The sequence below is a fragment of the Danio rerio genome, chromosome 4, assembly GCF_052040795.2.
Source record: "Danio rerio strain M-AB ecotype USA chromosome 4, GRCz13ab, whole genome shotgun sequence".
Lineage (NCBI taxonomy): Eukaryota > Metazoa > Chordata > Actinopteri > Cypriniformes > Danionidae > Danio > Danio rerio.
The window spans coordinates 59775640-59802450 of NC_141024.2; the positions used below are offsets into that span (position 1 = coordinate 59775640).

At 34.6% G+C, this 26811-nt stretch overlaps 4 protein-coding genes and 1 long non-coding RNA gene across 7 annotated transcripts in view; 2 read left to right on the plus strand and 3 right to left on the minus strand.

Annotated features, from left to right (window-relative positions):
* LOC137491106 (uncharacterized) overlaps positions 1-26811 on the minus strand; it is a 421384-nt gene that overhangs the window by 107141 nt on the left and 287432 nt on the right. The gene's annotated exons all lie outside the window — the stretch shown is intronic.
* LOC141381800 (uncharacterized) overlaps positions 1-26811 on the plus strand; it is an 887475-nt gene that overhangs the window by 29274 nt on the left and 831390 nt on the right. The window lies entirely within an intron of this gene.
* On the minus strand, positions 1636-26705 carry LOC141381957 (uncharacterized). The gene is made up of 5 exons (XM_088650598.1): positions 26555-26705; positions 19762-19810; positions 10726-13970; positions 10264-10408; positions 1636-4460 (listed from the first exon to the last, which is right to left on the minus strand). The coding sequence occupies exons 4-5, from the start codon at positions 10346-10348 to the stop codon at positions 3466-3468; spliced, it is 1080 nt and encodes a 359-aa protein (XP_088506724.1). The 5' UTR covers positions 10349-10408; positions 10726-13970; positions 19762-19810; positions 26555-26705; the 3' UTR covers positions 1636-3465.
* Positions 5436-10241, minus strand: LOC148682278 (uncharacterized). The gene is made up of 2 exons (XR_015943059.1): positions 7631-10241; positions 5436-7301 (listed from the first exon to the last, which is right to left on the minus strand). It is a non-coding gene; the product is annotated as an uncharacterized LOC148682278 (long non-coding RNA).
* LOC137491117 (uncharacterized) lies at positions 14844-21739 on the plus strand. 2 transcript variants are annotated; one of them, XM_087250504.2, is made up of 3 exons: positions 14844-15860; positions 16454-16604; positions 20001-21739. In XM_087250504.2, the coding sequence occupies exons 2-3, from the start codon at positions 16520-16522 to the stop codon at positions 20801-20803; spliced, it is 888 nt and encodes a 295-aa protein (XP_087106630.1). In that variant the 5' UTR covers positions 14844-15860; positions 16454-16519; the 3' UTR covers positions 20804-21739. The 2 variants fall into 2 exon arrangements, with proteins under 2 accessions (XP_087106630.1, XP_087106629.1); XM_087250503.1 differs by having other exon boundaries at positions 14844-14988.

Genomic DNA, 26811 nt, shown 5'->3' on the forward strand with positions numbered 1-26811 from the left:
TGATGCAGTTCATTTGAAGTTGGCTGTGCAGCACAATCCAGTGTGACCTTCAAAAAGCTAGGTTCATACCCTTAGGTCAAAAAGACATGACAATGGAAAACTCGTCAGAGAAGCTGTTTTGTCATTAGGTGTACACACCAGATCGTCTGAAAGCAATAGGGATCCTGAAGTGCTGTTTTCTGAGTTACAAGAACTTCTTGAGCCAGACACTTGGGGACGTGCAAATTTGTTATCTTTGTTTGGATTCATCGGATCTCTTTCTGCTGCTAAATTAGACCAAAACAGTCATTATTTCATAAACAAATTGTAATATATTTTACATTTTTTATAAACACGTTTCACTCTCTTCTCTCCCGATGGCGAGTTATAAAGGTAAAGTTTTTTTTATATTCACACATTCGTTCATTTAGAAGTCTCTATATTGTTTACCATGTAATTTTGAATATTCAATCAGAATTAGCATGCAAGTATGACTTAAAAACAACATTAACACTGTTTATTTGACTGTGACCAATGTTGTACTTTGATAGTCATTGGCTGCTAATATGATTTCGCTATTTAGAGTTTGCAAATAACACTGTTATTATATTATACTACCAGAACTTTTAGCAAAGGTGAAACTTTTAATTTCTTTACGACAAAATAATTATGCCAGAAATGTTTCTGGATGAGGTATTTATGTGATTTATACATAATAGGGGTGTTCTGATTGGTCTTAAAGCATCACTAAATTGTGCAGGCATTACAGGTCAAACAATTTGTTACATTTATCAAAATAAACAATAAGGCTCTTAAAGCACTGCGTTGAGAAATGTAGAGTCGTCATATTTCAAATACCTCAAGTGAAACGAAGTCATTTCTTTTATTATTTTATCACTGACAGTGTACTTGTCCTTGTGTAAAATTATTTCAGTTTAAGATCAAGTGTAAAATAAAATGTTGTATAGACAACAATGAGCAAATAGGACAATAGTGTACAATATGTAAATAAAACCCCAAATTTAAATCTTTTCATCATATACTTTAATTAAACATTTCAAAGCTTGGAAGTATTGTTTACAAATGGACAAAAAGTGTCTCTATGGCCTTTAAAGTATGTGGTAGTTGTGCCAGTACTATTAATATTGAGTCAATGTCATGAAAGGAAAAATCGACCATACTTTGTTAATGCAAATTCCTATATGTAGCCTTGTGATGTAAGCAGTTAAACCATTTAAATAGTTTTATTCTTAAAAAGGGCCATTATGAAAATCTGAGTTTTTCTCAAAAGTAATTAACTAGTACTCAGTGTAGTTTTTTAAAAGAGTAATTTGTAAAATATTAGTATTATTTACTAAAACTTATCATCTGTGAGAGAACATCAACAAATAAAATAAAAAAATCACAGGCACATTTAGTGCAGGCTTATTATATTATTAATATATGATCAATTATTATTATAGTTAATAAATGTTTTTTTAATTGTATAAATCGATAGATAGTTCCAATGTAGTATTTTTATTAATTGCTGAGAAGACATTGCAGGTGTTTAATACATTGCGTGTCAGTTTTGGTTTATTATATTCTTAATTATAAATATATTATTAACTAATTATTATATCTTATTAATGTTTTCTTTAATAAATCAATAGATGGTTCCTATGCAATGCTTTAATAGGTTGCTGAGAATACATTTCAGGTGTTCAATACATTGCGTGTCAGTCTTGAAAATAAAAATAGGTGCTGGAAAAAGTGTTTAAAAAACCTTGGTTTTTATTAGGCTGTGTCTGTATGAACTGTATGAAATCCACGAGAGATCCACGATACCTCGCTTCATTTTCATAACCGGTCACTTTCGATTTCACTTTTTTTTATTTGCTTGTTTATTTTACAGGGACAATACACTTGACATTGTTATACAAAGATAACCGATGTTGTGTACATAAGGCATATAGCATAAAGCTAATTGGCAGCCCTCGTCCCTGGTTAGGCTTTACATAAAAAAAAATTAAAATAAATAAATAAAGAAAACCGGCAAGAATAAAACACAATACAGCAAACATGTACAATATTTACAGAGCCATAAACATAAGATGCAAGTCCATATGGATAAAGAGAAATGTAAATGGGACCAACCTGAAAGAATAATGCTTAATGTTCACATTGCTGTAAAGATTTCAACCATTCTTTCAGCTTTACAGAAAAAACTGGGAGTTCTGATTGTAACTTTAAATGAACAGGCATGGCATTCCATAGATGAGAACCTTTTACTGAAAAGGATGACTGACCCACAGCGGTTCTGCATCTGCGGATTCTACAATTCCCACTTACTGCCCCTCTAGTCTTTGCCCCATCACTACTGAATTTATTTATTAACTCACAAACTACTTTAGGAGCAAGACCATGTATACACTTAAACATGTTTTTTAAAAACGAAAACTTTAAAAAACTATCAAAACTTAACAAATTATATTTTTTAAGAATTTGACAATGGTGCCATCTTATTGGTTTCTGATCCATTACTTTAAAGTTTGTTTGTAAAGAGACATTACAGGCTTAACAACTGACTGGGTTGCTTGACCCCAGATTATTGCACAATAAGACATACGTGAAAATATCATAGCATGCACAAACATTTGCGCTGCTTTAAGAGATATATATGGTCTTATCATACGAAAACAGTTTAAATTTGTCTTAATGGCCTTAGACATTTTCTTGATGTGGGCATCAAACTTAAGCCTCGAGTCTATGATGACACCTAGGTATTTAAATTCACTCACTTCCTTAATTTCCTTTTGGTCAATTTGGATTTTAAAAGCATCTAGTGCTCTGTTTTTTGAGGAAAAACACATTGAAACTGTTTTGTTGTAATTTAGAGTTAGACAGTTGTCCTTCAGCCAGTGGGAAATAAAGACCAGTTGGTTAGTTAACACTTCTGCAGCCTTCTGTGAATTTTCTGCTGTTACATAAATAATTGTATCATCAGCATACATTTGACAACCAACCTCCTTGCAACTTTCAGGTAGATCATTTATATACAAACAGAAAAGCAAAGGTCCCAAAATTGAGCCTTGTTGTACACCTAATTTGCATTTTTGAAGTGTTGACTTTACACCGTTAATTTGAACACATTGCTGTCTACAATCCAGATATGATTTAAACCAGTTTAGAGCTGGTTGTTAAACCCCAGTTTAGATTGGGGTTTAGGGCGGCGTGACTGTCCTCTGCCTAGAGCGGCAGTTCAGCTTGATCCGGCCCTGCATGTAACCAATAACTGAGGTAAAAAAAACTCTGGTTATTTATAGTGAGATTGGAATCATCTGATTGGTGAATCATGGGTTAGCTAATGCAGGACCAGCCGTGGACAATCATAAGCATGTGATCCTCTCAAAAGTAGTTTAAAAAATAAACTTCATTTGAATGAACAGCCAAACTACATGAACAAGCTGCCGTTTTGAATATACACGTGTTTCTGTGGACAAGGCCTCATTTTTCAGGACTCTGCTCTTCATTGTGAAGCTTCATGTGAGCGCTGAGACTTCTTTTATGGGTAAAGCCCTTTCCACACTCACTGCATCTAAAACGATTCTCTCTTGAGTGGGTCTTCATGTGTCGCCTAATGTAGTCTTTGCGTGTGAGTTTAATTCCACACTGATCACATGTGAACACTATGGTTCCAGTGTGACCATTCATGTGGTTCATGAGGCTAGATTTGGTTGTGAAGCTCTTTCCACACTGAGCACATGCAAACAGCTTCTCTCCGGTGTGAGTTCTCATGTGGTGTTTGAGTGTGCTTTTATATGTGAAACTTTTACCACACTCTGTGCATGTGTAAGGTTTCTCTCCAGTGTGAACTTTCATGTGCACTGCAAGGTTTCCTGCATGATAGAAGCCTTTTCCACACTGTTGGCATGTGTATAGCCTCTCTCCAGTGTGAGTTCTCATGTGCACTGTAAAGTTTCCTGCATGACGGAAGCTTTTTCCACACTGTTGGCATGTGTACGGCCTCTCTCCAGTGTGAATTCTCATGTGGGTTTTAAAGTTTTCTTTTTGACAAAAACTCTTTCCACACTGTTCACAGGTGTAAGGCTTCTCCCCAGTGTGTATTCTCATGTGCATTGTCAAGTTTGTTGTATTACAGAAGCTTTTTCCACACTGTTTGCAGGTGTAAGGCTTCTCCCCAGTGTGAATTCTCATGTGCATTGTTAAACTTGATGTTTTATAGAAGCTTTTCCCACACTGTTTGCAGGTGCAAGTTTTCTCCCCTTTGTGAACTCTCATGTGAACATCAAGCTTTGGCTTTTGACTGAAACTCTTTCTACTCTGTTTACTGCTGAAATTAAACTTAGATTTGGATTTCCGAGGTCTTCTGCATGATGAAGTCATTTTAGTCAGTGTGGGTTTTTCATCAGTCGTTATGTCTTGGTGTTTCTCTTCCATTTCATTCCATTGATGTGTCTCTTCTTTCAGGACCATCAGATCTTAAAAAACAACAAAAAAGTGAACTTTAGTATGAAGCCACAAAGCGATAAGCATGAAATGGATGTTTCACCCACAAATAAAAATGACCTTACCATTTACTCTCCGTCATGTGGTTTTAAACATTTCCTTTCTTTTAAAACACAAAGAAAGCCTGCATATCTTCTTTTGTGTTCAACAGAATCAAGGGATAACTCATTAAGGGAGAGTAAATGATAAGGCTATTTTCATTTTTGCGTGACTCAGCAACTATCCCTTTAAAGGGTTTCTATTATGAACCTTTTTATACAATATGTAAAATAAGTCTTTGGTGTTCCCAGAATGTGTCTGAGGTTTCGGCTCAAAATCAGATCATGTACCTTGCAGAATATTTCATTTTGGGGGTCAGAGGAAAACCAAGCTGTTTTTGTGCCTGTGGCTTTAAATGCAAATGATCAAATGCACTCGCTCTAGATTACTCCTGTTGTGTTCCCTTATGTGTATCTTCCACTGGATTTAAACATTTATAACTTTCTTAGAAGACCCGATTGACACAAATCCTGCATGTTCATAGCAAGTGCGGATAATTCAGCTTATATTAGTGAGTTTGCATTATTGTAAATAACTTATGCAAATGTTTCCCAGTACTGGTTTGCAACTGGACAGGTATCCACTGTTTAAAACATATGCTTGATAAGTTGGTGGTTCATTCCACTGTGGTGACCCCTGATGAATAAAGGGACTAAGCCGAAGGAAAATGAATGAATGAACTTGTGCAAATGCTTAATGCCACGTTTGCTGTAAACTGGAGTGATGAGATGGCGAGATGACATCCCAGGTGAAAAAAATAATAATTAAATGCAATTAAAATACACTTAAATACCCGCAAATACATTTTTAGTACATTGTTATTTTTTGTGTTAAATAAAAGTTTGATGGTTTTACACTATAAATATACTAAATAAGTATGTTTATACTTCAGTAGGACTTTAGTCACTTGACAAAAGTATTTTAAATACCAGTAATACTTAAATAAATTTTTAGTGTACTACAATAAAGTACACTACAGAAAAAAAAAGTTTTATTAGTGTGTTTTTCAAAAGTGTGCTTTAAATGCTTTAAACATTAGTTGATTTTTAGTACACTGTTTACATACTAATCCTAAGTTTAAAATAAGTTAATATATAAAAAATCTATTAGTAATGTATTGTAGTACATTTTCCCAAAACTTGTTCTTAAGAACACTTAATGTGAATGCACTATTATCACTAACACGTAAATTGATTTTGAGTGTGGTAATCTTACCAAAACATTATTGTCTTGAAGTATGTGTGTGTTGTAGGTCAAGGAATGAACAGGAAAGCCAAGAATGGGCATGCAGAAGGGATGACATGTTTGTGTATATCCAGTGTAGTCAATAATATGATAATCTAAGGAAACATGTTTTACATTGCATATAATGCTGAGTTCAGACTGCATGATTTTCAAAATATTCGTGTTACGGATGTTTTTCACACTACATGACTATCTGAGTTAATGTTTTGGCACTGGTTTGTCTACACTGCAAGATGGATCAGCGACAGGGAGTTTCACACTGCATGACTTTACAAAAGCACAATCACAGACAACTTTGTCCAAACTATGTCTCACAGCCAAAAATACATATATCTTTTGTTATTAACTACATGATGAGAAAGAAGCCTTTAATGGGGTAGAAAATGTATATATTTGTTAACCTGGCATGGTTTCCGCTACATTTATTCTTCCATAGTGGGGCACCACAACAAAATTCATCCCGCCACGGCTACATTACAGTTTCTCTTTCAAAACATTTTATTTTTTTTTAATAGCCGGTAATAATCGCACCAAAACATATTCAAACACGAGTGAATTATAACAGCGCCAACTTCTCTGTAATCGTAGTAGTGCTGTGTATTATTTGTTTACCCCGTTAAGAATAAGTGCTGACAGACTGACTGACAGGTGTATGATGTGTAAGGCCAGTTAACACGATCTATAGCCGTTTCACTTCACTTCAGGACGCATTAATATCGCTCTGTAGGTCTATTAGAGACATTCATAAATATACAAGCAAAGAGATCTGCATGCTGTAGGCTATTACATAAATGCGATCTCGACTTCTAATACTGGGGTCACGACATTTGTCATTGAAATAACACCACAGGTAGTTGGTAGATCTGTCTAAAAAGGCCTGCCGCTACAGCTGGAAAAAATCCTAGAGGAAACACTGCCTGGGTTTTGAAGGGAACTAGCAATTTCTCTTCAACTTTTTCCTTTTTCGGCCCAGTTGAGCCAAAGGAAAATTAATGAATGAACTTATGCAAATGCTTAATGCCACGTTTGCTGTAAACTGGAGTAATGAGGACATAGCAAGATGACATACTTTGCAACTTGTTTTCATTCACTTGTACTTTTGTCTTTTTATTCTTGCCTTTGTGCATGAGGCTTAGCTGAAGACCTACATGATGACATTTTATATACCTGACAAGATGCAGAAATGCCATCAAAAAAGGTTACCTGCTGTTTGTCTAATCAGGGACAGTCAGGGGCGGACTGGGACAAAAATTCAGCCCTGGCACTGTAGCCACACCAGCCCACATGACCACACCGACACAGCCCCACTGACAGACATGCACATTCACTACTTATATTGGTGTACAGATAGTGAAATAATATTAGCAGTACCATATATGTAATAGATATTTAAACATTTAATGTATGTGACTGGAAGAAAAACAACCCGTTTATAACAAATTCATACATACAGTAAAACTAAATTAAAATAATTTAAAGTCTGTGTGCTGTCTGTGTACCATTTGTCTGCTATTTATGATAGGAGTAACCTGTGAATGTGTATCACACACACACACACACACCTTTAAACACAAATGGTCATGCAGCACTACATTCAGCATATGTTTATTCACAAATAACTATACTTGTCATTCTCTGAAGTGTTGTTCTTTATTGCCACGGTCCATAGACTATGTTGGCTTCTCCTTGTTTCTATGTTGACAGTAAACACATTGTCTGATTCTACATCTTCTCATCCATTTTAACTCTGTAACTCTGCAATTTTAATATGTCTGTATGGCTGTCTGAGATTATACTTGTTCCTCACTCTTGCCTGACTCTTATTGTGTCCATGCTTCTTGCTGGTCTCTGCAATCACTTTGTCATCATTATTTGAATCACTGCTTTTGCTAGGCTTGACTCATTCTAGTTTTTAATAAATATGTGCTTATGAAACAATTACAGGTGACCTAAAGAATAAATATTAACAATTATGGCCTATTCTACAGTTAAGTTCAAATGTAACTATGTAGACTTAACTACAATTTTTTTGTCATGTGTTCACCTCTACTGTAAAGTTAACTACAAACCTAAAGTACAGTGTGTAATGTTTTTTTTTTCTACCTCTACCACACTTCTCCCTGTCTCTGCTAGGCCTACCGTAGCATCCTTTCTCACAGCACTGGTATTGGCAACACCCTAGTTAATAAACACAGTATAGGATGTAAAGATTGCAGCAAAATGTTTTCTTACTGACTGCTCTGAACATTTGAATACCAGGGTTTCTGCAGGTTTATTCAAATCAAATTTAAAACATTTCAAGACCCTTTTAAGACCATTATAAATACAATTTTAGACTTATACAGGGCTAAACACAAAGGATTTTTTCTAATGGTCTGGTAACTTTAGTAAATAGTTTTTGTATTAATTGAAGATAATGTAAAGGGATGTGTTGCTTTATTTTTCCTTCCATGATTAGGGAATTTAATTTGGAGAATTTGCTGAAAATAATGTAACAGCTGTTATAAACTGAATCTCTTTGCAATAAAAAAAAAATGATTTGGCCAGATTGGGTAGCTTAACTTGGATAGAGGGAAATTAAGAACAGTTTAAAATGATTTAAGACATACAACACAATATTTCAGTGAACTTTTTAAGGCCTAATATATATATATTTTTTTAATTTAAGACTTTTTAAGACCCTGCGGAAACCCTGTATACAAATTAATACAATTAAGTAATAACAGTAGCACCGAAATGAATAGAATATAAAGCAGAACTGAAAAAAGCAGCAATATTTGTGTGTACCAGCAGATTTGTACATTTTTAATCCTTCATGATATATAGTTATTTGTGAAATCATGCTGAAGTGTTGCTAGTGCTGCATCTCCATTTGTGTGTGTGTGTGTGTGTGTGTGTGTGTGTGTGTCTGTGTGTGATACACATTCACAGGCTCCTATCATAGGGTTAATTTATTTTTAAATAGAGCCACAGTGTTAAAATGGCTCACATGAGCTTCTATTTTGAAGTGTTTCTAGCAACCAGGGATCTCATACCCCTTGTTGATTGTACATGGAAGTGTTTTAGGATCTTTATTTGTATTATTATTTTTTCTGATTCCTTAATTTGTTTATTTTAATTTGTTGTAGACCACACCAACCCACAAGGATACCCAAAGTGATTGCTAGCACTTGCATACTCAGTACTTGTTGGAAACTTTGTGGAAAGAATAAAGAGTCAAAATAATTCTGGATAGATTTAATCTCATTTTCCCTGACAATGAGATGATTATGTACTGTAACCTATGCATGTATTTAATGTATTAGTTTAAAGTCTAGCTATGTATTCAGAGTTCACAACAAATGCATACAGTACTGTGGCTATAGCTTTAGGTTCTTTTGCATGTTAGAATATATTCCTAGTAGCATACAGCAGTCTGTATACCAGAAATCACGTTATCTGCTGATAATGACCTATTAAAATGTGGGGGAGTTCTACACTAAGCTGACAACTGTTAAACACAATGTAGTCACTGTGTTTAATGCACTGTCACAAACTGTCAGAAGTAGCGTGAATGGCGAGACATTTACTTGGTATGTTTTAGTATAATGACTTAGACGTACATTTTCTGTTTTCTTACCTCCTCTACCGCGCTACTGTCCTCCGATGCAGCAGCCGAATGTTCGAGAATATTTTAGTAATATGCATTTGGCAGCGTCTGATTTTAGAGCCCTTTTGCGCTCTTTCTCTGAGCTTTTCGGCACCGCCTTTTCTTTTTACGGCACATCTCTGACAATTAGCTTGTGTGGCACTTATTGTTTGTTTTACATTCTTGCTAGATTTTGATTACGGCCGCGTAACCTCAGATTGGGTCGGCCCCTCTCGAAACCAGCCGGCCGTCGCCGATTGGACCAAATGCGCAACATTTATTATTATTATTATTGTTCTAATTATTATTATTATTGTTATTATATCATCATAATATCACATCTTGTAAGAGATAAAAGCTTGTAAAAGCATGTAAAAACAATACATATTAAAAAAAAAAAAAAAAAAACCTGACCGGCCCACATTTAAAAAATGGTCCGGCCCTTCTGGCATTTGCCAGAATTGCCAGATGGCCAGTCCGCCCCTGCTGTAGGTCAAACATCGTCAGCTCAGTTGAACTTTTTTTAATTTACTGTTTTTGTTTATTGTATATAGCGCCAGCGCTCAAGGACGCTTACCAACAGCAGGAGAAAAAGAAAAGCAATAAAGCTCTTTCTGATTCTGATAACCTTAAGAAGGTAGAGAAAATGGGAGACTAATAATACATAAAAAGAATGACAAAACCAATAAGAAAAGTGACAAAAGAAACTCATTCCTGTTTTTCAATCAGTGTTTATGTGCATTTAGGAGAACTAGGCAGCACACTCAGGGCTGCAAGATGGATTTAATTTAGTATTCTTATTATTAAAATATATCTGAATGAGGATCAAATGACTGCGTTGGTATTTAAGAATGAAAACCAACCTGTTTGTTCCTGCAGATCTTCCTGATTGACTGTGAATGTCTCTTCAATCTTCATATCTTCACTCTCCTCTTTAATAAACGCCATCTTTATAACAGTGTAGAGATCAGTCGCTTCAGCAGGAGTTTTTCTCTGTGACACTTTATCCTGTTTAAAATGAACAAAACAATGAACAGAAACAAAATAACTTCTTTTCAACACTTGCTTCAATGTTTTTTATGGGAGTAATTAACAAAAATAAATCAGGTAAAATGTTTCTTTAAAACACTTATTACACACATTCCTGTTACTTTATTCAAACAATAGCCATCAGTTACTCAGAATAAAATAGTACTACGTTGTATAAAGGGTTAAAATAATATTTCCAAAAGCAGGAATATAATTTAGCACCATATAAAAAACTTAAAACTTTAGAACTTTAACTTTAAATTGGTTTATATCTGTGTAAACGTTTTCAAACAAACCTTTGACCAGTTGAATCACAGCGGTGAAGCGGCGCTGCCTGATGACGTCATGCGCCACGCCAAAATAAAAGTCTTTTTTTAAAGCTTTTTTGACACTTTCCTATTGATACATTACTCCCATGGTTTTCACTTTACACTATATCTGCTCTCTCTCTCACACAAACCTTTAATCCAAACATTTTCTTAACTTTTTTAATCCACTTTATGATGACTTGTATGTCTACAACAACATTACTTCTTAATATCTGAGTACAATTCTCATCCTCATAATTATGACCTCTTCTTTTCTATTTCTACAACTTTATAGGCCTATATAGGGTTTCTTTTTTTCCACATGAATTGTCGTCACTTATTATCTGTGTTCCATGTTTCCTGCCATTCTTTAGCAATATCTTCAGTAAAATTTAATTTACCTTTACTTACAGAAGCATTAAAGGTGTAGTTCACAAAAAAAATACAATTCTGTCATTTACTCATCTTCTACTAGTTCCAAATCTGTTTGAGTTTCTGCTGCTGAATGCAAATAAAGAGAATACATGGGCAAAAAACTACAAAAAAACACTATATGGTTCAACAGTTCCTACTTTGAACATGGCTGCTTTTTTCCACATTTTCTTGCACACAAAATGTTCTTGGAGCTCGATTACAATTGAACCACAAAAGTCATGTGTTTTGACATCGTTTTTGGTTCCTTTTCTGGACTTTGAGCATCTCCGATCTCTTGCTGTCTATGACTGATGAAGGAGCTCTCTGATTTCTTTTAAAGTGTTTTCATTTGCGTTCTGAAGATGAGCAGAGTTCTCAGGAGATTGAAAAAACAGGTAGAGGGACAATCATTCTCGAGTGCCTAGTGTACACTATAGCACACGCATTCCACCACTGCTATTATACAGCCACATTTATTTATTTATATATTTATTTTTATTTTATGTTTTTCATTGCAATAACAACAGGTCATTACAACAAATAGAAATACAAAAACTGATAGCACTGATACTCGTGGGATGATATTACTCATATATCCATTCATTTACGGCTCAGTCCCTTTATTACCATAGTAATAATTATCACCATAGTGGAATAAACCGCTAACTTATCCAGCACATACTTTACACAGCAGATGCCCTTCCAGCTGCAACCCGTTACTGGGAAGCATGCATACACACTCATTCACACACACCGCATGTCTATGGACTTTGGGGAAACCTGAGAATCCAGAAGAAACTTATGCGAACACGGGGAGAACATGCAAACTCCACACAGAAATGCCAACTGATCCATCTGAGGCTCGAACCAGCTACCCACTGCACCACTGTGATGCCGTCATGTATAATTATTTGAGGTATTAAACTGATATTGGTGAAGAACTATGCTTACAAATGGTTGTTGCATTTAAATGTGTGAAAAGGCACCATTCAGATAAAGCGATTGTAATGATCTGGGCAATCAAGCATGTATTGTTATAGACACCTTTGATTATTTGTCTTAAGAGATGTAAGGCAGGTCCTGTTCATATAATTTGCTTTAGGCTATCAAGTTGATATTGGCATGAACAGCTATACCTGTTAACAGGTTTCATATATGTAAAACGATCCTATTCAGTTAATGGTCTGGCCTATTAGGCAGCTATTAATAAAGATGACTGCACATGATGATGAACCATTTAATTAAATGAATATGTGACACAGATATTTAAAATTCATTGTTGCAAACAAGTTACAGGAGTAAGTGCAGTTGTTGTTTTATGTGATGTTCACCACTGTAATTACACCATAGTGAAACAGAAGTCTGAGAAATGCTGTAGTTGGTGTAGGTCAGGGGTCGGCAACCCGCGGCTCTAGAGCCGCATGCGGCTCTTTAGCGCTGCCCCAGTGGCTCCCTGGAGCTTTTTCCAAAAATGTTTGAAAACGGAAAAAGATGGGGGAGGTAAATATATTTTTGTTTTAATATGGTTTCTATAGGAGGACAAACAATCCTAACGTTTTCTAATGCTGTAAAAGTGTGTAGAATATTTATTTTCAACATTTCTGTCAACGAAGATTTGCGTCATAGCCTGCGACACACGGAATAGGCAGGTGGCTGTTGTAAACAATCCGGCGGCTGTGTGATGCGCCATGGAGCGTAAGCTGTCTTTGCCAAAGATGTACAGCGGGGCACGCTTTCTCATTTTCCCTCCCTTAGAGAATTCAAAGAAGCCCATCACGATCACTCACTCAACGATGATTATTTACAAGGTGCGATCGTTGATATGCAAACTGCATTTGGGAGCAGATTTTGCGAGCGCCGAAAGGAAAAAACGAGACTGTCTTTCCTTGTCACACACCCCTGGAGATTGACCCTTCCTTGTTGAGCACATTCCCTGTAAGGGGCACGTTATGCACGTTCATTTTGATGTTGTTTTTTGGAATTCTCAAAATAAAAAAACATCAAAAATCTGATTTCTTTACTGCATTTCTTTAATTTCATCAAAGCAAAATATGATGCATTAATATTGTAATGAAGTTAAACTTGAACATTAAACATAATTCATCGATATTGTAATGAAGTTAAACTCGAACATTAAACATAATGCATTAATATTGTAATTAAGTTAAACTTGAGACGGCATCGTACAACAGAGTAGTCACGTGGTGCGTCATTCTCTACAGGATGCACTGCAGGGAAAAAAAAACATTTAACCATGAAGGCTCAGTATGTATTTGTAGCCAACTAAATCATTTTTATAGTAGGCTAATATAGCTAATATAAATACATACAGCATGTGTTGCCTTCATTATAAGGCTTATATAAGGCTTTTAATTTTTTGCGGCTCCAGACATATTTGTTTTTGTTTTTTTTTGGTCCAGTATGGCTCTTTCAACATTTTGGGTTGCCGACCCCTGGTGTAGGTGGAGCAGGTTAATCACATTAAAAGTTCTGCATTGTGTAGATATGAAAGTGAACTCTTGTCATTGAATTACTCTGTATACACTGCCTATACAATAAATTAACTTGTTATATAATTATTTTGTGATTATAAATATTTAGATGCATGATAGATAAAAAAATGGACAGTATGTGATCGCTTTACTGTGTTAAAAGGAAAAAGTTTTGTCACAGAGTATCTTATATATGCTTTTGTGAATGTCTATGCATATGTATGCACAAACACAAGGAATAATTAGAGCGAAAAACATCTTTGTTACATACCAGGTGAATAAGAGGCTTTCGAGAGAGCTGAGCTGCTCACACATGTTCTTTTCAACCTAAAAACGAAGAAAAGAAAACAAAATTGGCACAGAAACCAGCTACATTTTAATTGTTACAATCTATAGAGACTTTTGGAAGAAATAATTGATCTGTTAAGAGTGTGTTGACAGTCTTACAGAAACCAGTAATGAGCTGCATGTGCTTTAAGAGAAATAAAGGACTCTAAACTCACATAAAGAACAAGTTCAGTGATAAATAAATAACTAAAACATGTCAATGTCATGTCAATGTATTGACTGACCTTTACACAAATAAAACCTCAATCTGAAGTTCAGAAATTGTTTCTTTTAACGAATGATAATATATAACAGTATAATAGTATAAGACTCACATAACTGTTATATAAGTGAATGTAGTTGTGTGTATTGAGACATCAGTGTGGTTTGAGTCTTCACCAAGTACACAAAGACTTCAACCAAGCAACTCTGAGAAGCTTCTACAAAAACAACACACAACTCTTGCATTACCTTTTAACCAGGCTTGGGAAAAAAATAATTGAAATGTGTTTCATATCAAAGTACCTCAACATAAGTGTATCAACATTAACTACAAAATGCAGCAGCCAAACTGAAAAATAAGCTTCAATAGTCAATAGTCCTATAAAGCAATAGCAACAAAACAAATGATGATGGCTAAATTCAACTTATTTTCCCAATACATCATTATTTCTCTGTAAAACTGGTTTGTAAAGCTGCTGAACTTCCCATCCCCCAATGTAATGTGTCTTGAGTCTTCACTGCTCGCCACTGCTCATTTGCATCTTTATACCAGCATTAATGGGGGCCAATTGAGTCTTATCCAATCACATTCCAGATCCAGTAGCTCAGCAGGGTTGTATCTATATATTCCAGGTTCCTAACAGAGGCTTCATTAGCTTATTTAGCTAAAAGAGAACAACTTTTGAGGACAAACTACGATTGTTGACTTCTACATTGCGATTATTACCAAATACCTACAAAGAAAAGCCCCCTGAGACCATTTTTTCATCCCACTTCTTCATTGAGGACTGGAAACGTAAGTTGCACATGCTGAATTTACACTCAAATAATATCTGAATGCTAACATTATAAAATGTAAAATCTATACATGCGTGGATGCACTGTTCAACGTTGTATTTAGTCCAGCATACATGAAAAAAGTACAGAAACACAGACTTGTTCAGTTTGTATCTGATAAAAATTCTGAATCAAAGATTCCAGTTGTAGAGGAGGATTTTGAGATCAGGAAGTCCTGGAGTGTCTGTGAAATTAGACCCAGAGTTGAGCCCACAAAGTGCCAAGGAAGAGCTCATTTTAGACAAACCGGTGGAAGATAAACCAGAAGTTAGAATCCTGCGAGCTTATTTAAGCGATTATGCTTGTGGTTTTGAAGGTGATGTGATCAACATAGATTATTGTTATTGACTTGTTTGTAATGTACCACAAAGATACAAAGACGTGGTTACATCAGTAAATGCAAGTGAATAGGTTAAAGCTATGGAAGAAGAAATGCAATTGTTAAAAGAATGCAACTTTTGCTCTCACCAACCTACCTGAAGGCAAAGGTCTAGTGGGTAAATGGGTTTTTGCAAAAACAATGTATGTTGCCAAAGAGAACTATGATAAGTCTTTTCTCCAACTGCTAACATGACTAGTGTAAGAGTGTTAATGCAAAGAAAATCTGATTGTTCATGACATGGATGTAAAAAGCAGCATATTTACATGCACCAATAGAGTGTGACATTTCATAGAAAAGCCAGAATGTTATGAGGTAAAATCGAAAAGAAAAGGTGTGAGAAATGTTTCAATAAGTCATGACTAAGCAAAACAAAAAAGACTTTTATTTTGGTGTGGTGTGTGATGTCATAAGACTGTGCCGCTACCGCACTGTGATTCAACTGGAGAAAGGTTTGTGTCAAAGCTTTTGCACAGATAAAAAACTGATTGATTAAAGTTTCAGGTTTTTCATTCAACGATAAATGATGTACCTGCTGTTAACAATATTATTTTAACCTTTTATACAACGTTGTTCTATCTTAATCACAGTGATGAGGACTATTATTTGAATAAAGATAGGATAAACTTCATTTGTCCACAAGAGGAAATTTGTCTTGTGCAAAAAAAAGTTCTACACATTGCTGTAAGCGGACAATAAAATAAAAAACAAACAAACAAAACAATTAAGAACATACCTGAATAAAGTTTGAATAAAGTTACAGTAAAGTGTGTAATAAGTGTTTTAATGAAGGTTAAATTTATTAAATAGGCATAATGTCATTCTGTTCAAAGTAAACATCACTGTATATGAGAAATTGAGTACTAGTTTTAATCAGGTCATTTGTGGCTATTGTTTCTTGCTCAGACTTACTATTTTACCTGATTTTTTTGTTAATTACTCTCATATAAAGAAAGTGTTAAAGAGAAGTTATTTTGTTTCTGTTTATTGTTTTATTAATTTTAAACAGGACATTTTTTTTTTTTGTTTTATTCATTTTAAACAGGATAAAGTGTCCAAAAGCAGAGGAAAATTTCCTGCTGAAGCGACTGATCTCCACACTGTTATAAAGATGGCGTTTATTAAAGAGGAGAGTGAAGATGTGAAGATTGAAGAAACATTCACAGTCAAGCAGGAAGATCTGCAGGAACAAACAGGTTGATTTTCTTTCTCAAACACCAAATCTGATCCTCATTCAGATATATTTTAATAATAAGAATACTAAATTAAATCCATTCTTGCAGCCCTGAGTGTGCTGCCTAGTTCTCCTAAATGCACATAAGCACTCATTGAAAGACAGGAATGAGTTTCTTTCGTCACTTGTTCTCATGACTTTTGTCATTATTTCATGTGTTATTAGTTTCCCATTTTCTCTATCTTCTTAATGTTATTGCTTTTCTTGCTCTTTTACTGTTTGTAAAGCGTACATGAGCACTGGCGCTATATAAAATAAATAAAAACAATAAATGAATAAAAGGTTTAACTGAGCTGACAATATAAAGATTTTAAAAAGTAACAGAAAAGTGTGTAATAATTGTATTACCGAAGGTTTAATTTATTAAATAGCATAATGTCATTCCATTCTAACAATACATCACTATAAGAAATGGAATACTAGTTGTAATCAGGTCATTTGTGGCTATTGTTTCTTGCTCAGACTTACTTTGATTTCTTTTTGTTATTACTTTCATATAAAGAAACTGTTGAAGCAAGTGTTGAATAGAAGTTATTTTGTTTCTGTTTATTTTAAACAGGACATTTTAATTGTTTTGTTCATTTTGCTTTTCTTGTTCTTCTAAGCATCCTTGAGCACTGGCGCTATATAAAAAAAGTTTAACTGAGCTGACGATATTTGACCTACAGTATTCCTAAGAAGATATCTGCTATTACAGTGATAGTGTTGGCTTAGTACTTTTCATTTGCATATGTCACATTGATCACAATTCCCTTTTTTCTCAACTTCTTTCTGGGTTAAACTTGATTTTAGTAGATGTTACTAGTTCTCACAGAAAGTATCTGAGTTAGAATTACATCATTATTATACTCTTAATACTTAATTACCAGCTATTGTGTTAAAAGTGTGTCATATGGATGCCCCCAATTTTAAATATGCAGAATTAAATAAATACTAAAATAATAAATTATTATAAAACATTGTACAGTAATCTAAACTATATTTATGTTGTTGTGGGACGACGTGAGACAAAAGGAACAAATTATAGTGGAACTAAAACGTTTAGCATTGCACTGACTACAACTGGCCAACAAACCAGTCTAAAAATGACCTTTTCTGCTTAAGAAATGGATTACAGCATGCTGATGATATGCAAACATTTGAGTGTGAAGTTCGTCAGTATTGACCATATTCTTTGTGTACCAGCAGGCGCAGCCATTGAATTTTTGTGTTTGACACTTTTTTAAAGAAATCATTTTTAGATCCTAAAATCATTGTTATGCTGCTTACGCAAGGGATGATAACTCCTTTCATGGTGTAGCCTGGTTTGGAAAAGTCAAGGTTTTAAAACCGCCAAAATTTAAGTCAGAATTATTAGCCCACACCCCCATTGATTTTTTTTTCTTTTTTAAATATTTGCCAAATTGTTTTTAACAGAGTAAGGAAATTTTCACGATTGGTATGATAATATTTTTATTTCTTCTGGAGAAAGTCTTATTTTTTTTATTTTGGCTAGAATAAAAGCAGTTTTTTTTAAACACCATTTTAAGGATAGAATTATTAGCCCCTTCTGAATTCTGTCTTCAACTGGATGCAAGTGTTTTTTTTTTTTTTTTTTTTTTTTTTTTACATTTTAAGAGAGTATCTCCATCAGAAAAGATATCTAAAGATGTCATTTCAAATCGTAAAGCAATCTGTTTTTGAAACTAATGAAAACAACAGATGTCAATGATTCATTTGAATGATTTAGCCTGACATGATTACTGCTCCAAAATATAATAAATAAATATTTCTCAAAAGAAAATATTTTGTGCTTAAAGGGGAAAAAAAGTGTTTGTTTTATACCTAGACATTTAAAAGAATATATTTTAGAGCAGTAATCACAATACTGTGAAAGCATGATATTTTTATTCAAGGTTATCATACGTCAGAATCTTATACTGCCCATGCCTAATGCTGCTTGATGTTGCAAAGTCATATTTTCTTATTTTCTTATTTTTCTTTGTATGAATAAACATGAATACACTTGTTTGTAGAGCAAGTAGTGTGACCGTTTTCTACCGTTATTCCTGGTCATTTCTCCAATAGGCAACTGAAGCACTAAAACAATAGCATGTGAGATCAGGGGCTGTTTCATGAAAGTGGTTTAGAAAAGTGGAGATTAAAGTTGAAAACCTGGCTTCAGTGAGCCGAACTAATCGTCCACACTTAAATTGGTTCCATAACAGAAATTCGAAAATCATTTGATGTAACTAATCTGAGTTCAGTCAAAATAATCCAGATAACTTGCTTGTGCACGTTACTGTCATGAAACCCTGAAGGTTGAGCACAGATGCATTGATTATGTTGTGTGCTACCATGGCAACTACTTACTGTTATAGAACCTATTTAAGCCCCTAGGGGTTATAAAATAATCCTGGGTTTTCATTAACAGACGTTTCACATTGGCAAACCCTGGGTTAACATTATTATTTGTATATTTAAGATGCCACTGTCCCTGATTGGACAAACAGCAGGTAACCTTTTGAGATGGCATTTCTGCATCTTGGCAGGTATATAAAATGTCACGACGTAGGTCTTCAGCTAAGCTTCTTTGGCTTAGTCTCTTTATTCATCAAGGGTCGCCACAGCTGAATGAACTACCAACTTATCCAGCATATGTTTTAAACCAGCTTCAACTCAGTACTAGGAAATATTTGCATAAGTTATATACAATAATGCAAACTCACAAATAGAAGAGTAAATTATGCGCACTTGCTATGAACATGCAGGATTTGCTCCAATCGGGTTTTCCAAGCAAGTTTAAAATGTTTAAATCATGTGGAAGATACACATGAGGGAATTTAACACGAGTAATCCAGAGCGAGTGCATTTGATCAATTGCATTTAAAGCCACAGGCGCAAAAAGAGCTTGGTTTTCCTCCAGACCACCAAAATTAAATATTCTCAAAGGAATATGATCTGATTTTGAGATAAAACCTCAGACACATTCTGGGAACACCAAAGATTTATTTTCATAAAAAATAAAAAATAATAATATTAATAAGTTTTTCTTTAAAAAAAAAAAAATAATAATAATAAAGGTTCATAATAGGAACCCTTTAAAGATATTTATGAAACAGAAATGAAAATAGCCTCACCATTTACTGTACCTCTTGTGGTTTTTAACCTTTATGGGGTTTGTTGATTCTGTTGAACACAAAAGAAGATATTGTGAAAACAAATGTTAGCTTTCTTTGTGTTCCAGAAGAAAGGAATTGTTTAAAAGCAAATGAGAGAGTAAATGGTATGGTCATTTATATTTGTGGGTGAAACATCCATTTCATGCTTATCGCTTTGAGTCTTCATACTAAAGTTAACTTCTTCTTTTTTTTTTAAGACCTGATGTTGCTGAAAGAAAAGACTCATCAACAGAATGAAATGGAAGAGATACAGCAAGACATGACGACTGATGAAAAACCCACACTGACGAAAAAGACTTTGTCACGTGGAAGACCTCGGAAATCCAAACCTAGGTGTAATTTCAGCTGTAAACAATGTGGAAAAAGTTTCAGTCAGAAGCCAAAGCTTAATGTTCACATAAGAGATCACACTAGGGAGAAAGCTTATACTTGCAAACAGTGTGGAAAGAGCTTCTATAATACAAGAAACCTAACAGTGCACATGAGAATTCACACTGGAGAAAGGCCGTACACATGCCAACAGTGTGGGAAAAGCTTCCATAAAACAGGAAACTTAACAGTGCACATGAGAATTCACACAGGAGAGAGGCCATACACATGCCAACAGTGTGGGAAAAGCTTTCAAACTACAGGAAACTTAACAGTGCACATGAGAATTCACACTGGGGAGAAGCCTTACTCTTGCCCTCAGTGTGGAAAAAGTTATAATCAAAATAGCAACCTTGAAGTCCACATGAGAACTCACAATGGAGGAAGAACTTTTGTTTGCACACAGTGTGGAAAAAGTTTTGCTCAAAAACAAAATCTTGACCTCCACATGAGGATTCACACTGGAGAGAAACCTTACACATGCACAGAGTGTGGTAAAAGTTTCCCATATAAAAGCACACTCAAACACCACATGATAGTTCACACCGGAGAGAAGCCATTTGCATGTGCGCAGTGTGGAAAGAGCTTCACATGTAAACCCAGCCGGCACACGACCGACCTTCAACGTTGAAATATGGTTGAAATAAGGTCAGATGTGTTTTGAACGTTGAAATAATGTTGATAGAACGTTTAATGTAGAACGGTTGAAAAACAGCCTGCATATGACAAGGCTTCAACGTTGAAATGTGGTTGAAAATACGTCAGTTGTTGCTTTAATGTTGAAACAATGTTGAATGATAAATGGTTGAAAAAAGTTACAGAAATCCTTGTACAAATCAACGTTGAGATTTTTTTTATCATGGTCTGTATGTTGAATTAACGTCATGGCTTCACCCAATATTCAACATGCCCAGATAGCAAAATACACTCGGGCCAGTTCCGGCTAGATTGTCGCCTGCCGGAGACTAACCCCTCGGCCCAACTTCGGCTGCCGGACTCGGGCCGGATGCCTGTGGACTCACTGCCCGATTCCGGCCCGAATCAAGCGGGCCAGATGCGGCGGCCGTAAGCGAGCCGACGCTGCGCATCCGCGCCGGAATCGGCGCGAGGGTAATGTGCGCTGCAGCCCGGAGCTGGCGCGACTCCGTATTTATACACCTTATAAAACCTTTTGGTATTACATTGGTACTTGATATATGGTATTACAACCATTTGAATTTATATAACAGCAAACACAGGCTATAATGTAAACACAAAGTGTAAGCACTGCGTTTAACCTTTGAATAAAGTGCAAACTGCATACATATTCTGTAACGAAAATAATCAGACAAATGACAAAATAAATAAATGTTAAACGTTTATTGATTGCATGAAAAAAATAGTACTAAAATTTTATAAACAATTTTGTAGTGCACAAGAATATCAATATAAAAACAACAATAAAACAACACAATAAAGACACAGAAAGATTTAAACAAAAACTCTAAAAATTACACACAAACACAGATGTTTTTTAAAACAACCCTGTTTTCCCAATAGACTTGAATTAAAAATTTGTAAAAAAACAGCTAAATTTTATATAAACCTAAATATAGAAACCAATTTAAGATATAGCAAGAAACATCTTAAAAATACCAATGACAATCCGTAAAATAGTACAAGTCAAACTTGTAAAAAGTACTGCAGAATTCTGAAGAAACATCTTGAAACATTTTTAATAAAACATTAAAATAATAATAAACAAACAAACATATATATATATATATATATATATATATATATATATATATATATATATATATATATATATATATATATAAAATTGCAGAAGTATAAAGTCAAACTTTTTTTTTAAATAAACTTGAACAAAATCAATTGCACAAACAGCAAGACATGAGTGAGATGATTATGCATTTCATATATATACATGTCTTGTGCAATTTTTTATTTATAATTTTATTTGTATTACGTTTATTAAAAATGTATCAAGATGTTTCTTTAGAATTTGGCGCACACACATACATACCATACATATATACACACACACACACACACACACACACACACATATATATATACATATATATATATAAATGCAAATGAAAGAAACAAATTGTTCAAGTATCAGGGAACATCCTAATACACTTAAAATGTTGTTTAAAAAATAAAACAAAATAGTGATGTAGACATTTGACACATTAGCTCTCTCTTCTTTCTTCCTCCATCACTGTCAGGGGCAAGTTGTAGCTACCTTGTAATGCATTTTTCCACTTCTTTATCAGTGGCGTGGTATGGACATTTGTCCTCACTCCATCTGTGATTAAAAGATAAACAGATAATTAGTAGTGAACAAGTACTAATGTAAAAAAAAATAAAAAATTAGGAAAAAAGTAGGCTACCTACGAAGCAAAAAAAACAATAAAAAAGAACAAATAAACTTAAAACACTTTGAAATTAGCAAGAGCTTGAACTTACCAGTTTCTTCATTTGTTCAGGCTGCTCCTTTAGTTGATTTTCAAGCTTTTCCAAATCAAATTGGCCAAAGGACGGTCAAATGTGTTTACATCTGGAATTTCATCACGTCTGTTTTGGTTTTGTGAGAATCAGGACCAGCTGCTGCTTTATGACGTTGCATGATTTTAAAACTTCAGTCAGTCGTGCTAAAAAAGAAAAATAACAGATTAGTATAAATCAACCTGTAGCTTATTCTCATACAACTTCTGTAAATACAACAGTGGGTTAGACACTGCTGATATTCTCTAGTTGATCTTTACTGTCTAGCTGCATTAAACCTTAACAAATTTACTGATGTCTTCAATTCTTACAAAGACATCACGAGATGCAATAAGTTCTGTCTTGATCTCAAACTGCACTAGAACAAAGACTGTAAATGTTCATAGGTGTACCGCAGGAGTGTCCAAACTTTTTGGGCCGAGGGCCAGATGCAAAAAAACAAACGTTGTCGCGGGCCAAATTTTACATACATCACACAGACACATGTATATGTATATATATATATATTTCCCCAATTTCTGTTTAACGGAGAGTTAAACATTTTTTCCACACATTTCTAAACATATTAGTTTTAGTAACTCATTTCTAATAACTGATTTATTTTATCTTTGCCATGATGACAGTAAATAATATTTGACTAGATATTTTTCAAGACACTTCTATACAGCTTAAAGTGACATTTAAAGGCTTAACTAGGTTAATTAAGTTAACTAGTCAAGTTAAGGTAATTAGGCAAGTTATTTTATAACAATGGTTTGTTCTGAAGACTTAAGGGGCTAATAATTTTGACCTTAAAATGGTTCATAAAAAAATTTAAACCGCTTTTTATTCTAGCCGAAATAAAACAAGTCTTTCTCCAAAAGAAAAAATATTATCAGACATACTGTAAAAATGTTCTTGCTCTGTTAAACATCATTTGGGAAATATTTAAAAAAGAAGAAATAAATCAATGAGGGGCTAATAATTCAGACTTCAACTGTGTGTAGACAGACAGACAGACAGACAGACAGACAGACAGATAGATAGATAGATAGATCATAACAAGAACTGCTGCTTAATTGAATGCATGTAATAGCGACACCCGGTGGTTATTTATTGAATTACGTTCATTTGTGTATAGCGGCCCAGATTCTATTGATATTTATAAAAAGCCTCGCGGGCCGTAGTTTGGACACGCCTGGTGTACTGGAATGTACAGTATCTGTGCATCTTGATGGTGGTCTTAAGATTTCTGCCATAGTCATTGATGGTACTTGTGGTGCTGCCTTGATTTCTGAAATCTTCATACCTGCCTTTTATCCAGCCTCTTTGTTCCAAGTAATTTTTCTTCATCATGGTATAGATGTGTCTATACTGTCCTTTAATCAGATACATTTACAAAACAAAACATCACTTTAGTATAATGCCAGGGCAAAACTCACAGGCTGTAATAGATCAATGACATAATGTTGACAGTATGTGTTTAAAATAATTGCAAACAAACCTGTTCTGTCTTTAGATGTATGACAGGCGATCATCATCCTCATCTGTCTACCAGTCAGAAATCACAGTTGCGTATGGATGTTTGAGTCGAGCTTCCTCATATGCATCTATAATAAAACATCACATTGTTGTTAACCTCCCGTAAAGAAAAGTTCAAATCCTGAAATACTATCAAAGTTAATTAATGCATATAATACCTATAGTGTAAATAATCAGTACACAGAAGGTTGCACAAGATTTATTTAGAGATTCATGCAGAGTGACAGCCTTATGAATCTGAGACATAGATTTGTAAGATGGTCAAGCACATGCATTATTCTGTACCCATGAAGATTAACCTACCATTGTGAAAAATGTTTGATGATGATAGCCAATAACAATAAACCATTTCAGCTGTTTGTGAAGCAATTAGTAATGTAATGTCTGAAAAGCTCAATCTATGTTGAAAATGTATCAGCAGTTTACAGCTTATAATGGACTTTTAGCACACAACTATAACATGCCTATTCACGTTCAAAAGAGTGTGCCATTGACTGCTTTGGTCGTGATGTGCTGCAAAATGATCTCACTAACCTTTGTTAAACAAGAACAATGAAACTTAACCAACAAATATTGTTACCCATTCATTTAAATCAGAATTTATCACTGTCAATAACATAAAAAACAAAAAAAAACATCAAAATCTGCTTTAAGACGTTCAGTTTTACATTAACTGACCATTACAGCTTGAACAAAAGATATAATTGATTCACATAGGCTAACACATATGAATTAAAGTGCATAGTAATATATTTCTCTTGGATAATTTAAAGAGAATAGTAAACAGTCGAGTTTCGATCATTTTCGTGACTAACTGCATAAACAAGATAAACAATAATATTTTATTAATCCAAAACGATTAGTTTTTATTTACACATAATCACAGAATTAATACTGTTGGATAAGTATACGCCTGTACAATGATTTTTCAACATCCACGGTACTTTATAATGTTAAATCAGAAAAAAAACACGTTTTGCCAAGTTAGTTAATGGATTCGTCTACAGAAACTTTCTTTAACGCAAAGTTAGCATACACACAAATTCGTTTCATGTTTCTTTAAAATAATTAAAATAGTTTTCAGTTACTACACACGTTACAATCTAACATTGTGTAAAAGGAAAAGGAACTTTCAGACGTGTTTGTAACTGTTAGCGTTAGCATACATTAGCTCCAGTCGTGTTTCTTAAAGCAAGTTACATTTCGTATCAAACTGTTTTAAATTACTAAACGCTGTTACAACCAAACACCGTGGAAATGTTTTAAGCTCTAAATTCGCTAATTATACAGAACACAAGCAGTAAAAAGCTTACCTTTCTGACCGGACTCCACGTGAGTCTTTGAAAAACCAAACTTTTCTTCTTGTGATCTTCGTGCCATGGTGGTTGACAACCAGCTTTTTGGAGCATTACCGCCACCGTCTGGATTGGAGTTTGGGTCAGGAGTTACGCATGTGTTTATTATGAAACCAACTTCTTTAAAAAAAAAAACAGTCAGCACAGGAGCGTGCTATCTCAAAAATAAGCGAATTTTACATAGTTTTTCTCTAGATGACATGTATAATCTATTTATAAATAATATTGTTTTGTTTGCGTCTAAACATTGCGACCATCCACACTAAATATTCTTTTTTTTTTTTTTTTGCTATCGTACCATGAATATTTTCTCAAATTATCATTAAACGTGGAGCTAACAGATTACTAGATAAAATAAGAACTCAATCGGTTGCCATCAGCCGAATCCTTGCCAGAAGCGGCCAGGATATGGTTGACCGGAATCGGGCCAGTGCTTTACAGCCGCATCACAACCGCATGTGCGCGAGCGAGCTGCGGGCCGCACTCGGCCCGGATAACACTCGCCGATGCCGAGTCGGAGCCGGAGGCGCCGGAGGGCAGCCGAGCTCGGGCCGATTACTGCCTGCTATCTGGGCTAGATCTTGGCCTTCAGGTAGGTTGATAAGTGGTTGCATTTTCTTTAAACGATTGCATTTCTTCATCCATAACTTTAACCCACATTCACTTGCATTCACTGATGTTGCCACCTCTTTGTATGTTTGAATGGGAAAACATCAAATTCTCCAAAATTGCCAGCCAGGTTCCAACCTATATAATATGTTGTAGCTTATTTGGGCTTATTTATTACAGTCCATTTGTCAGGATAAAAACAATATTTATAACCAAATAAACAAAAAACAAAAAAGTTCCCATAAACAAAAAAGAAGCTTTTAAAAATGACTGAAGAACTTAAGACAGCGTTGAACAATGCATCCACGCATGTTTAGATTTTACATTTTATAATGTTAGCATTCAGATATTATTTGAGTGTAAATTCAGAATGTGCAACTCACCTTTTCAGTCTTCAATGAAGAAGTGGGATGAAAAAATGGCCTCAGTCGGTTTTTCTTTGTAGGTTGTTGTTGGTAATAATCCCAATGTAGGAATCTACAATAGTAGTTTGTCCTCCAAAGTTGTTCTCTTTACTTGGCGAAATAAGCCAATGAAGATTCTCTTAGGAACTCAGAATATAAAGATATCACCCTGCTGAGCTACTGGATCTGGAATGTGATTGGATAAGACTCAATTGGCCCCCTTTAATTCTGGTATA

Excerpts from the sequence above, each read along its gene's own strand:
- LOC141381957 (XM_088650598.1), bottom strand. The coding sequence starts at position 10,348 with ATGGCGTTTATTAAAGAGGAGAGTGAAGATATGAAGATTGAAGAGACA. Across the intron at positions 4,461-10,263 it reads AGATCTGCAGGAACAAACAG|ATCTGATGGTCCTGAAAGAA; the intron begins GTTGGTTTTCAT and ends TTGTTTTTTAAG.
- LOC137491117 (XM_087250504.2), top strand. The coding sequence starts at position 16,520 with ATGGCGTTTATTAAAGAGGAGAGTGAAGATGTGAAGATTGAAGAAACA. Across the intron at positions 16,605-20,000 it reads AGATCTGCAGGAACAAACAG|ACCTGATGTTGCTGAAAGAA; the intron begins GTTGATTTTCTT and ends TTTTTTTTTAAG.